The 14,962-nt window shown below is 38.5% G+C and overlaps 1 protein-coding gene across 7 annotated transcripts in view; it reads left to right on the top strand.

The window, feature by feature from the left end:
* Positions 1 to 14,962, top strand: part of SLIT2 (slit guidance ligand 2) — a 352,220-nt gene that overhangs the window by 312,823 nt on the left and 24,435 nt on the right. For all 7 annotated transcript variants that reach the window (XM_072738007.1, XM_072738006.1, XM_072738002.1 and 4 more), the window contains one exon: positions 12,732 to 12,825. In XM_072738007.1, coding sequence (XP_072594108.1) covers positions 12,732 to 12,825 — 94 coding nt within the window. The remainder of the gene's footprint in view (positions 1 to 12,731; positions 12,826 to 14,962) is intronic.

Raw genomic sequence — 14,962 nt, 5'->3', positions numbered from 1 at the left:
CTGCCAGCTGCTAATCTGAATGAGGTGGAAAAAGGTTAGTTGCCTTTTAAGTCTATTATGATTTCCATTTTAGTTTCCCTCTTTCTTTTAAAGCTACATAGATTTCATTGTGTGTACATGATGAAAGGAATGTTGGCAAAATCTGAAATTAATATGTCAAATCCGTCCCTCAGATCCTTGACATGGAGAGCTATGCCAAACACTGTAAAAGGGGCATCTGAAGTGCACTTTATCAATTTCTAGAAACCTATGAAAATGTACCCTGAGTGAGAAGAAGGGGTGGCTAAAAAGAAAGACTAATACTTTCTACTTCCTACTTGGTTTTATGCTTCTACTTTTTAAAGATCTCACAAACAAGAATAACTTTTACAATGAAAACCAGATCATTCAGTACAGTAGATAGGGTACAGATAGAAAAATTTTTAAATAGTGGGAATTTCCTTATACCTCTTAACTAACATCGTTAGTAATTTGAAACATGGAAAATATTGGAAGATGTATGTATTTATTAAAACATTTTATAAAATAAATATTACAAAGCCCAGGAGGTTGATTTTTAGACTCACATTGTCAAAACACATTATGGAATGTCATGAGGATTTGGCAGTATTTCTAAAGCATAAAAAAAAAAAACCTATATCTAATCATTGATGTCAACATGGTCCACATAGTTCCCCAAAAACATCAGGGGCCCGGGAAAAGACGTCCTAGAGTAATGCTAGTGATAGGCATTTCTGGGGAATTATCCTGGAGTATTTGTGAAATTCCATCATAAAGATTCAGAATGATTACTAACAACATTGGATTTTTACTCATTCAGCTGACTAGATGTCTTCACATGTCACATGCAGGCGCGGAATCCTAACAGGAACACAATATGTGCTTGTCTTGACATTTCCGGTTGTATGTAAAGCATTTGCAGTGGGATAATAGGGTTAACGTGGAATGCATTATATAGCAGTTCTCCTCTTCCCTGCCTACTAAGGACTTCATTAATTTTTTTTTCTCTGTTGCATTACTTAGGTGATATGCTGTGTTTGGTCACTTACTATGTACAGAGTTAAGTTGAAAACATGGGAAAAAAATAATAAAAATTAAAATTTAAAAAAAAAAACATGGGAAAACATGGCTTCATATTTTAGAATGTTAAAATATAGCCTGTGCAGTTCTTGGAGAATTAATGAATCCAATACTATTGTTGGTCAAATGTCCCCTTTTCTTTTTACAAGTACTAAAGCAATTAGTGGTCTGGACAGGGATGTTTAAGGTTTGATTCCATCTCAGAAACACAATAGCAATTGTTCTGTTATAGGAATATGTCCTTAAATAGTTATCTATACTCTCAGGAACTAGCTTGGCTGTGTGATAGGGTTTTAAATCACCATGTGGTTTCATATGTTGACTAAATTTCATGCTTATGTTTATAAAAATGCCTTCTCTTTCCAAGAATCTGCTGCTGACTGAATTTGCTTCAAAAAGCAGTCAAACTCTACTCTATTTTTTGATCCAAAACTTAACTAGAAATTAAATTTCAGCTTCTTTAGAGCAGAGAGTAGCTTTCTTAAATAAAGAGAAACTCCATAATTAAGTGATGTATTAATTTACAAAAACACCGTAGATATGAACAATAAGGATTTAAGTAATAACTTGTATAAAATAGGAAAACATTTTACCCAAGGCTACACACTTTGCAAGTAGGGATGCAAATGGAAACCACCATCTAACTGACCCCAAGGCATGCACTGCGATTGGGAGTAGGGGTGGCTTCCATTGGAATCAGTCTCTTCCTGTTTGCTGCTATCTTCCAGGCTTGGAATCTTTTTACATCCCATAGTGGCTCTGTCTATGGTTTAGGGTAAACAAGCTCTTCTTCTGCTGTCTCTTCATCTTGCTGTATATAATAGTCTTTTATGTCCATTTGAAAAGAGTGAAGCTGTAGCCACAAAATGCAGGTGCAGGCAGTCTATTTTATCTACACATGAAAAAAAAAAAAAAAAAAGAAGAAAGTGCCTAACCAATGCCTGCACAATTAATTAAATATTTTCCCTGATAACTAGGCTACCTTCCATCACAAAGGGCAGGTTGGGGTACTGATGAATTTGTGTAGCTAATGAGAAAAGCTCAGGTTTCTTATCCTGGCACGAGGTTATCAACTCTGGGACTTTTTGCATTTTTTTTTTCTTCTGGGAAACAGGGATAGTGACATCTGCCCACCTCACATAGGTGCTTGAGAGTAAGATGGAAGATTGTCTGGGGAAATACCGTACAGTGTTAAATGTCTGTACTTCAAAAATACCAGGGGCTGCTATTCTAATGTCATAAGAATTCTTAAGGGAAATTTGATAGAGAAAATCTTACCTGAAGTAAATTATATGTGCGAGGGAAATTTCTCTCCCCATATTTTTCAGTACGTCTTTCTTTAAATTATTATTTTGTATTTCTGTTTTCTTTTCCATGCACATTTCAAATGGAAAGACTTCAGGAAGGTCTTTGATTCTCTTTACCCCTTTATTCGTCTTTGACATATAAGGAAATATTAAATGCTGAACAACTCTTGGGTTTCACAGTTTTGTTTGTTTGGGGTGTTTTTTTTAGGTTTTGTGTATATTTTTAAATTTTTATGATCCCTTAATAACAGTGACTCTTACTGCTGTTTATTCTGCCTCAAAATACATAACACTTTAAGTCAAAGTCAATATACGTGCAATCATGCTCGCAGTGTGTTTTAACTCGAGAGAATATTCTAGAAGCCTAATAAGATTGTGTAGTTTGCCTTCTTCTTCCTACCTTTCAAAGTCTTCTTAAATTTGAATCTCAGAAAACCTGTTAAAGGTCCTGTTTGCTCTTTAGTTAGTAGGCAGGACCCATTCAGCCCAAAACAACAGTTTAGCTTTACTAAGCCTTATTTCAATCTAGTCTGGATTTATTTATTTTGAAAACAGATTTAAATATTTCTAGAGTTTCAGTAGTTGTTGGAATTGGCTACATTATTTAGCCCCAATGTTCCAATGAGGAAGTACTGAAAAACACCTCTTTTTTGTTTATTTTGGGGAGAGGCAAGTTTTTTATTTTAAAAAATCAAAAGATATTTATTGAGAAAATACCTTATACAGGACACTGTGCTAAGCATCAAACGTGATTTTGTTAAATGCATAAAACATGATCCCTGTCTACCAGGCAAACTATTTGGCTTTGTTTCCTCACTTTGAGTTCAATTTGGGTCAGTCATTTCACCAGTACAAAGCCATCATGTCTCATACCCCAAGAAAGTGGCATAATATACTTAAACTTTACTATTTGATAAGTAAAAAGTCTTTTCTGAATGAAGGCAAATTTAGCGTTCTAGTGAACAAGGCATTACAGAGCAACCCATTTCATAATATTTAGAACAAAAATAAGAACATAAAATAATTTTCCTTGTTTAAAACATCTCATTATCCACATTTACAGAATATTTTCTTGAGCCTTCCTATTTTGAATTATAATTAATTTTATCTCATGATGTTATTCTGTGACAAGGTACGCCTTCTACACATGGCCCATTTTGTACACCTTTTGCACCCAGAAGACATTTCTCAGTGGATATTGGATCTTCATGAACCCCCTCCCCTCAAGATAATTTCCTTATATAGAAATATAACCATGGAATTAATTAAGTTTACAGAAGTAGAGATGATCTGGGTAGTTTATTGATCATATTTTGGAGGCCACTGAACTTTCTAATTGATAGGATGAATTTCAGTGTAGTGGACACAAATAAGAAACCATCATATTATTGAAAAGAATCCTCAGGAAGACTTGGTTCTTAAAAAAAGAAAAGGAGGAGGAAGACAAACAGTTCATCCATCTCCTTGCTACACTGAAAGGTCTCTGAGAGTAAATAGAATGTTTTTCTTTATATGAATGAAGAACAAATGGGAAATGTACAATTTTTTTTATAGGAATGGGATGGAATGTTTAAATTTTGGTCACGAGAAACATTCAGGTCCATTTATCTTACCTTTCTCAACCATGCCACTTAAGTGCTGATACTCCCATGTCTATCATTCCTGAATTCACACACTCCATTTCCAATTGGAATGGTTATTCTTTTGCAATGAGACGGTAGATAGTGCAGCTCGTCCGGCCTGCCAGGGCATACCTCGGGCTGGGCTCTTGGAACACAGATCTGCTACAGGGATTCCTTATTCTCTGTTCGCCCTTGCATTGTTCTTTATACCATCTGGGTCTCCTTCATGAATGTTCTTAAAGTTTTTTCCTTTGAAAAGCAATCAAAAAGTGCTCTCTTCCACCTTTTTCAATAGCCATCGAGTACCCAGTTTGTGCCAGGCAATTTGCTAGTCAGTGGAATGGGAATGAGGAGGTGTAAAAATATCAGTAAAGGTATCCTCTGCACTCAAGTTGTACTTATAAGAAATTAAATCTCATTTATTTCATCCTAGTTTCATCAAAACTAGGTTACTGTTTTTGATACCTTGCCTTGCTGTGCCAATTCAAGTAAGGTAAAATTAGGACCATTGATTCAAGATTTTCTTGAGGCAAACAAGAACTTCAAAATGCAGATATTTGAAGAATGATGCATCTCCAGAACTCTGTCCTGGAGATTGACCAGATTTCCTCCCCTGTTATATTTGAAAATGTCATAACAGATTAAGTTTAACACTAGAATGCTGGTTCAGTTATTCAGATTGCTGTCATAAGCTCCCTATGATTATCATTATTAATGATCCTTTTTGTATTAAAAAAAAAAGTTTGGTGATAATTTATAAATGGGAACAAGAACAGTGGGCAGTGTCAGCCCAGGACCCTCCTCTCTCTCCCTTCATATATCTATGATTTCCAGAATGGGCTCTGAAACTTTTTTCTGTTTCAGAGAAAAAAATCTGGTTATGTTAGCAAAAACTAGCAACAGTTGAGTATTCCATCAATGCTATGTACCTATATTTAACATTGTTTTGTTGTAGACGCCCTCAACCTGAATTTATAACTTGTCATTTAACTTTTGGAAAAATTAAAATGAGATGCTTACTGAGTCAAATGTACTTTTTCCCATTGCTTTATCAGTCTAAAACAAATGACTGGGATCCCTGGGTGGCGCAGCGGTTTGGCGCCTGCCTTTAGCCCGGGGCGCGATCCTGGAGACCCGGGATCGAATCCCAAATCAGGCTCCCGGTGCATGGAGCCTGCTTCTCCCTCCGCCTGTGTCTCTGCCTCTCTCTCTCTCTCTGTGACTATCATAAATAAATAAAAAATTAAAAAAAAACTATCTAAGACAAATGACTATTTTAAACAGAGTGAGAAGTTCAAAAATTTCAGAAATCCTAATCCAGGGGCCGAATAATCAACCCCTTTTCTGCTCAGGCTTTGAGGACTGAATAAACTCATGTGAGACATGCTCTTACTCCAATTTTTTGGCAGATGGAAATCAACAAATTGTCTGATAACTCTTCATACGTATCTTCTTCTTAAAGACATAGTTAACCTTAGCAAGAGGAGAAAATTTCTTTAGGGGTAATAATGAATTTGAGGACTGTGTAGTATAGTTTTTAAAAATAAATAAAAATAATAAGTCATTCAGCCAGTGTCTAAGCCAGGATGCTGTCCATACTTTAGTCACTAAACGAAGCCCAAGGAATGCTGGAGAATTACGCTTTTTTTTTTCTTCTCATTTTTCCAGATTGTAATTTCTCCAGAGTAAGGACCTCATCACATATCATCATGCATGTCCTTTAATCATTTGATGGGTCTATCTCAAAGTATTTCTTCCCAACATTTTATTATGAAAATTATTAAATTTAAAGCAGCTTTGTGTTTTGGTTTAATAAATTCCCACTCCAGAGTACATGTGAGTTAATCCTATTATTAATGGTTGCTTTCCTTTTAACACTATATTTATTAGTTTCAGAAAGCATTTAATGTTAACTCCTATGGACTGTATAATATCTTCATTATTCATTGATTTGCCAAAGAATCACTATAGCTAAAAATTTTCAACAATGCCATGAGTTGAACCAGTATTTTTTTTAAGGAAAATCGTGTTTAAGAAATTTGTGTAAGGGAAATGTAAATTATTAATTCATGACAAGATTCAACTCAGGTATCCTCCAGTTATCATGAGCTTTGATGTCTTTGAGATAAGTTAATAAAACATATTCTTCTTTTTAAATTAATAGTAATATAGATAGTTGGTAGTTATTAATTGTAGCTCTCCGCAAAGTTGAAGCCAGTCTTCCTGTTCATTGTAAAGTTGATGAAACAGACATTGGACTCACTTTCCTCCCTCTCTACAAGACACTGTTGCTTTGTAGTTCTCTTGGTCTTTGTCACCTTTAATACCCTAAGGGGAGGAGTTTCATTGCAATCCTCTCATGTGTAAGTTCCGTGAGAATAGGCATAAAAGACATTTTGTTGTCATAGTTCACCATTTTACCCCTAGCTTTAACACGGGTCCTCATACATAGTTGACACTCACAATGTATGATGATGTTAAAAATCTGATTGGTTGTCATAATCATGAGAAAAAGCTATAGGGTGATCACTCCATATGGTATCATGGAAGAAGTTTGTAGAATAGTTCCAAAGTACTTCAGTAAGTTTGGTAATAAGAAATGCAAACAAAAGGATAAGTTAAGATGCTAGGAGTATAAATGAAGGTAACAGGAAGAGCTCCCTGTATCCAAGAAGGAAGGAACATTAAAATCAGCTAGTTTGGGATGCCTGGGTCACTCAATTGTTGAGCATCTCCCTTTGGGTCAGATGTGATTCCAGGGTCTACTATCAAGTCCCACATCAGGCTCCCCACAAGGAGCCTGCTTCTCCCTCTGCCTCTGTCTCTGCCTCTCTCTGTGTGTCTCATGAATGAATAAATAAATAAAATCTTTTATAAATAAATACATACATACATACATACATACATACATATATAAAATCAGCTCGGTTTATAGATCTAAAATGAAGCAGGAGGCAAGGCCAATTGCAGGGACCCTTTTCCGTAACAGCCACCAAAGTACATTAGTATTTCTGCCTCACTTCAACAATGTCACAATATCACAACCTCAGAGACTTCTGGGCACATGCTGACGCTTTGTTCTTACCACTAAATGTAATCATGTCCTGTGCAGCCCAGGGTGATGGTCCCTCTTCTAACCTGCTCTCTGCATTATTCATCTTTGTAGGTTTGTCCTTTTGCATGTGTATGTGTGTGTGAGAGATTACTTTTTTAGAGCCACAGTTGACCTTGCACAACTTCCATTCCAGAAGATCATTTTACCAATGAAGAATCGGAGCCCAGAACGAAAGAAATAGTTCACTTTCCTGTAACCAGGCCACTGTTTTATAATGAAGAAGTTGCAGAAGGCCATTTGAAGCGATAACTCAGCAACCCAAATATCATCTCACCCATTAAGAGTACTTACTCCCTAGGATTTCTTTATGCTGGCTCAGTCCTCGCTCTAAACAGAGCATTAATTCTGGTGATCTTGCTTCTACTGTTCCACCTACAAGGTGACCATAACCTTTATCATTCAAGTCAGGGCATCTGTGTGAGTTCATTGATGGTTACCTTAAGACAAGAGGACTGTCCTGAGCAAGCCAGGATATGTGGTCACATCACCACCATATCAAATTCTTCAGAAAAATCACATTTACAGGCATTCAGTAAATAGTGATTATATTTCCTCCTCAAGAGTGGGCTTTGAGGAACCATTCCCTTTTAGGGGAGTGGGCATCACTCTTGCTTTGCTCCCTCACAGCTCATGCTACTATAACTGTAGAACTTGGCCATTTCCAATCCTACTTTCTGCCAGACTTACCTGATAGACACAATCAGGAAGAAGTGATCCAAGAACTAGATGTCACTTTTTTACAAAAAAAAGACACCTGTTTAGAAGATGCAATGCCTTTTCTTCATAAATTATAGCAGATTATTCACTAGCCTGTCATTCTGAAGAAATAACAATAGGCTTCCTGTTTGACCACTCTCCATTTCTTCTCCAAAACATATCCCTCCCTCTCTCTCTCACACACACCTCTTTTTAAATTCTCACCAAAAAAAATTAAAATAACTAAAAAATAAAAGAAACCAAAAAAATAATAATAATAGAAATAATAAAAGAAACCTTAAAGCATAAGGCAAAAGTAAAAATGAAATCACAATTGCCAGGCAACCACTTTGTTCCATGCTATTACTTTGTCATTGGGGACTTCTAAGGGTATAGAGCTGAAAGCAAATAAAAAATAAAGATTTCCTCGGGTTTAGCAGAGTGGGTTGGAGCCAAATTATGGAGTCCATGTTTGTCTAGACTCCTGTCTCGAGGGGTTCCTGGGCACTGAAATTTAACCAGTCTTCAAGGACATTGCCCTTAACCACTCCAATGAGCTAACTTACGCTTCCTGCCGTCATGTTAAAAATATAAAGACTTGCTGACAGGATAATAGATTACGATGCTAACTATGTGTAGTAGAATAAAGAACATTTCCACCTTTCCTTTCTATCACCTCATACTACATCATCTCAAGAAGGGAGCTAGGCACTGATGATACTGTCTCAGGCAGGCCCTGGACCATCGAAAGAGCAAACGCAATTGCCTTATTTTCCATTATTCTCCCCTGATTTTTTTCACTAATTCAGTACTGGCTCTAACTACATATATGGAAGGAAGGAAGGAAGGAAGGAAGGAAGGAAGGAAGGAAGGAAGGAAGGAAGGAAGGGAGGAAGGGAGGAAGGGAGGAAAGGGAGGGAAGGAAGGAAGGAAGGAAGGAAGGAAGGAAGGAAGGAAGGAAAGGAAGCAAGCAGGCAGGCTGCATAATGTTCACTCAATTTTGTGAGTTTTAGGGGAAATTTTTCAATAAGACCTAAAAGCATAGGAGTGAACAAGTGTTAGTGAATTTTATTTCTATTCGTCATGGAAAACCAATGCAGCTTTCAAATGTCCAACTTTCCTTTACTGGTTGAGATGTAGATATAAATAAATTTCTGCATTTTTCTGTGGAGCTTTCTACAATTCCCATCTTATATTGAGCTCCTGAGTCTCACCACTGCAGGACAGTATTTGCTCTGTAAAAGCTACCTTCCCCCAAGTACAGTAGAATTTAGTATAATTCAAAAAAAATGAAATAGTCCAATGAAAACATTTATTTTAATATTTGGCCAGAGAAAATTTAAAGTAATGCTTAAAGAAAAGTCACCTTTTATAATTAAAGATGCGTGATTAATTATTAAGCAAAAATTAAACAGAAAAATATCTAAATGCTAAAATGAAATCCAAGTTAAATATACGCCAGTAAGAGAGCTCCTACATCTTTTTTCAGTAACCATTATTTTAGTATGTCATAATATCATACTTTATAGAGATATAAAGGCAAATATGCCAAGAATACTGCTCTCAGTGATCTTCCAGTCAAAGAAAAGGAATGAGATAAACACCATGAAATCTGTGATATCCAAAAGAGTGCAGCCCTATTACCTTTCCTTATTAAATGGTTGTCATGAACATGAAGTGACTTCATATTTTTAGTGTTTAAAACTATCCGATACATTAAACACTATACAAATACTTATGAAGTCCATAAATAAATGCATACAATATATGTTCCATAGGATAGGCAGGCATAGGCAAACATGACATAGAAAAATTGTAGACTGAAAACAAATGGTTGAAAAGATCCATGAAGATTTCATAAAGAAGGGACATACAATGGATGGAAAAATTGACAACATAACTTCTGAAAGTTACTAACACAAAAGAAAATACTATTAGCCCAGACATGAACTTGAGATAAATTCATGAAATCATAACTAGACACAAGAGACAAGTATAGGTTGCAAGATTTGGCTTTAGTAGTGAGTCAGGCAGAAATGGGATGTAGAGGATGCCTTTGTGATAGTTGTTAGAATTGTAATATTTGGTGACACTAACAGGGAGACAGATGCTTTTTGAGGTGATCAATCTTAACCAGAGTTAAGTTATTGGTCACAAAAAACTATCATACACAAGTTCAGTAACGATTAATATTGCTGCTGTGCTATTCTTATAAGATAGACTCCTTATAAAATAAGACAATTCTTATTTTATAAGAAATATTATATACCTATTTTATTTATTTTTTTTTTAAAGAATTTTATTTTATTTATGATAGTCACAGAGAGAGAGAGAGAGACAGGCAGAGGGAGGAGAAGCAGGCTCCATGCACCGGGAGCCCGACGTGGGATTCGATCCCGGGTCTCCAGGATCGCGCCCTGGGCCAAAGGAAGGCGCCAAACCGCTGCGCCACCCAGGGATCCCTATATACCTATTTTATAAGGAAAAGCTATCAATAGCTTTTTACATTCAAATAAGCCTGTGTAGTCTGAAAGCCATTGATTACAGAATGGCCAATCTGCTTAGCCAACAGTTTTTTAGAACCATTTCCTTTTTCACACCTTTCCACACCAAGCTATGGAGGTACACCTGATGGAAAATTAAGGGTCAACTCTAATTTCTTCTCTTAGAGATGAATTTCTCTTTCTGTGTTCTATGTTCTTTCTCAACGGGTTGATTGGGAGCTGATTGAGGGCAGAGTCCATTACATCTGTCCTTGTGGCTGCAGCATTTAGCACAGCATCATAGTAAATACTTAACAAGCTGTGGTTTAGGTCGGCTTGATTGGATTGGATTGGGTTGGGTTGGGTTGAGTTGGGTTGGATTGGATTAGATCCAAGTGAATAACAAGTCAAACTTTTTTCCCTTTGCTTAGAATTTTTAAAACAATTTCTTATTTGAGTGTAGAGTGAAAAAAACATATTTTTATTTATTTTATATCTTAAATGGTCCCTCTCTACCATAAATGATAACAAACTGCCTTGTCTGCAGACTACGATAAACAGCCTGTATCCAACCAAGTAGATTTGATTAGAAAATTAAAAAATGAATTCATCCTTGTAGGCTGATAAATCATAATGAATGAATTCCATCAAGGTGAATTACTTAAAGTAAAACTAATTGAAAGTGAAAAGCTTTAAATAAACCCTGTTTTAAAATAGCTCATTACGTACGTGTTGTTGAAAACTCGGTATCATAAATCAAGAGACACAGCCTCCTTATAGAAGAAATATAGAAGACTTTCGGTGTAATTAGTTCACTTTAAGAGATAGAAAAAAATTACCATACACCAAACTGATATAATAACTGGATACACTTATATATTTGCATCATGGATGCAGATTCTTGAAGTGTAAATAATATGCCGCATTGAGTTGCTAAGCAACTCTTCCTACTGGTTAGCAAAGTTTTTCCTTAAAAGGACAAGTCTTACAACAAAGGAATGCACTGCAAACTCCTGGTTTTTAACCGGTGCTGCTAATATCCATACACCTTGAATGGATGAAAGTTCTAACAGTTTCTTGGAAAGGAACAGCTGCCCACAGCGGTGCCACTTTATTCATTCATTTACTATATAGAACACAAAAAGTGACTAAGAGGTAGGGGTAGCAAAGAAGAGAACTTTTAAATCTCAGATCTTTCTAGTTACTTATAAGGTCACAAAATGATGGGGAAAGTCTCACTGAAAATTAGGATTTTGGCCTAACATATCGGAAAATAAAATAGACCACATTACTTATAATTGAAGAAATCTCTTAAAGAGTTTTTCAGACCTGGAATTCAACATAGAGTGTCTAGAATCTGCATGGTTGTGCTTTTAGCTCTCATTTATTTTTTTTTTAAATTTTTTTTAATTTTTATTAAATTTATGATAGTCACACAGAGAGAGAGAGAGAGAGGGGCAGAGACACAGGCAGAGGGAGAAGCAGGCTCCATGCACCGGGAGCCCGATGTGGGATTCGATCCCGGGTCTCCAGGATCGCGCCCTGGGCCAAAGGCAGGCGCTAAACCGCTGCGCCACCCAGGGATCCCCTAGCTCTCATTTATTGATAAAATATATTCTTAATTAGCTATAGCTGATGTTGGGGGGGAGGGGGCAGGGAGTGTATATCCCTTTCAGATTGATTCAGGTTGATTCTCCTTCTGCTTTTTCCCATCTTAGTGGATATAACGAAGGGGTATTCGGTTGAGCTGTTGAAATGAAGTCATAGGAGGGAAACAAAGTTTTTTCTTCCAGACTTTATAAGACCTCGGAAAAAAAAAGAAAAAGAAAAAGAAAAAATAAATAAATAAGACCTCGGAGACTATGAACATACGAGGATTATTTTTTCAGACATAAAACATGAGAATAGGCCAGACATGAGGGGGTACCTAGCACGTGATTTCACTTACGTCACGTTCAGAAACAGACACAGCTGACGTGGGTCCTGTTGATCGAGTTTCCCTGCCCGGGGTCCGGCTTCTGGGTGCTAGTACGTGGTGTGTCTCCGACGTGGGCGCTGGCCCCACGGGAGGCTTCCGTCGGTGCAGATTCAGCGGCTAATCATCCATCCTTTGGGTCCGTGCCGTACGTCAGTAAGGCCAACTTAGCGTAAATGACACAGCAGAAACGCAAAAGCGTCCGGCTTGCCTTTCCCTCGTCCCAACAGCACGTCTGAAGGGCCCAGAGTAGTGGCACGTCGCAGTCGTTGGGTTGCCCCAAGCCGTCAGGCTGTTGGGCAGCGTGACCAGCGTCTTGATCTCCGGCTTCGTGTCTTGTGACGTATTTTTCTCCCCAGTCACGAGCCGTGATAGCCTCTGAGGCCCACGCGGCCGCTGCGGGAAGCCTGCTGACCTTTGTCCGTGAGCTAACGCCGTTTGCCATGTTAACAGGCGAGTTGTGTGAGGAGAAGCTGGACTTCTGCGCTCAGGACCTGAACCCCTGCCAGCACGACTCCAAGTGCATCCTGATGCCCAAAGGATTCAAGTAAGTCCCAGGCCGTGTCGGGCCCACAGGGCGGGGCTGCTCCCCAGGAGCCTGTCCTGCTCCCCTGCCTTTCCGGGCCTCGCCCCCACACCTTTGCTCAGGATGAAGGGGACATCCTCCGGCGTCAGGGCACTCTCATGAGTGTTCATCTACAGCACCGACCGTTTATTTTTCAGTAACTAAAGGAAATGAGATACGGCCTCCCTCTGTCCCATGGCCCTCCCTGGGGAGTCCTGTATGAAATCCCTTAGCCTTCGACTGTTTATTTAAATGCATCTGAAGGCCAGACAAACCCGGAATGTCTACGAGGTGCTTTGTTAGCTGAATGTGAGTCTGTGGGAGGGAGGGAGTTTAATCTAACTGAGATTTTTTTCTTGGTCGGCGACAATTCTTAACCATCCAAGGTTAAGAAGGTGGAGTGACCGAATGTCCCAGATGCCCGAGGACAGTCCCAGTTGATGCCTGTTGGTGGTCTCAGCGTTGTTACTAATGACAGTGCCCCTTCCACCTCACGTTCGTCTTGTGTGGGGTGATAAAGCATATAGTCCCTCTAGGTACAGGGTTCCCTCGAGTGAACTCAGAACTTTAAAATTACTTCTTTTTCCTCCTCCATAGTGTTCCCGAAATATATTTGCTACCAAATTAAATTATTCCTTCGCCACGATCCTGGAAGGATCTGTAAGGATCTGTCAGCAGCAACTCCTCTTCTTAGAGCTGATGGTAGTTTCGAGATCATCTGGTCCAAATTTTTCATTTTAAACATGAGGAAAACAGGACCCAGACAGGGCGGTGGCTGTCCAAAGACCTCGGGGCTACTCGGGGCTATTCACTGGCAGAGGTGGGAGCTGGATCTGCTGGTTCTCACTTGGGCGATTTCTCTAATACGAGTTACGGCCAGGAAGTTCCGTAGTTTATTAACATTACAGTTGTTTTGCTGCAGGAGGTAAGTTGGAGTCTCAGGAACGACACAGTCGGGTTCAAGAGTGGAGAAGCCGTGCTTACGTCAGACAACTGGCAAACAGAATTATTTGTTCTTTTACCCAGTATTTATTGATCACCTGCCAAGGGTCAGGGCCCGTGGTAATACCACCAGCCTGTGTAGCGTTTTATAGCTACTCACATTCACATGCTTTACCTTCTCAGTGAAGTAACTCAGGCTTAATTGCCAGAAGGTGCAGAGAATTAAATATTACTTGGGTGGGGAACGGTTTTGTAAGATGGGAATTGAGCTAGAACTCTAGCATTTTGATACTTGTCCACAAATGATCAGGTATTCTAAGTTGAATGGGAAGTAGGGTCTGTATCTCCAGACCTGCCTTTCACAGATCAATCTGAATAAAATGTTTATTCATATTTTATTTACAGAATATTTTTATGCCCTTTCGTTTAAAATGTTGGAATATACAAACACAGTTTTAGAATATACAAATACAAGGGCGCCTGGGTGGCTCAGCCGGTTACACGTCTGACTTCTGGCTCCCAGTTTCAGCTCAGGTCATGATTTTGCAGTGGTGGGATTGAGCCTCACCCTGGGCTCGGCGCTCGGCATGGAGTCTGCTTCAGGTTCTCTCTCCTTCTCCCTCGCACGAGCAAGGGAGCGATCTCTCAAATAAAATCTTTTTTTTCCTTTTTTTTTTTAAGATTTACTTATATTTTTTAATTGGAGTTCAATTTGCCAACATATAGAATAACACCCAGTGCTCATCCCGCCAAGTGCCCACCTCAGTGCCCGTCACCCAGTCACCCCCACCCCCCACCCACTTCCCTTCCACCACCCCTAGTTTGTTTCCCAGAGTTGGGTGTCTCTCATGTTCTGTCTCCCTAAAATCTTAAAAAAAAAAAAAAAAAAAGAATATACAAATACAGTGGCAGGACCCACTGATGTCGTTTGGTTCCTTATCGAGAAAGAAAATATCTTTGATTCTACTTTTCATTATCTTTTAGTTTATCATCCTATGCAAAAACCAGAGGTCTTACTGAAATCCTTATGTCTACAAAATTCCACGTTGCATTTTGTTCAGCTGAGTACTGTACGTGAATTATTTTAACTCCCAATGTCTTTGATCTGCCCACAGTTGAATCTAGCAAATTGAAAATCCACCACTCCCCCAAGAAAAAGAAAAGCCACCACGAACAT

The sequence above is a fragment of the Vulpes vulpes genome, chromosome 14, assembly GCF_048418805.1.
Source record: "Vulpes vulpes isolate BD-2025 chromosome 14, VulVul3, whole genome shotgun sequence".
NCBI lineage: Eukaryota > Metazoa > Chordata > Mammalia > Carnivora > Canidae > Vulpes > Vulpes vulpes.
This window is presented reverse-complemented; position numbering and strand designations above follow the sequence as displayed.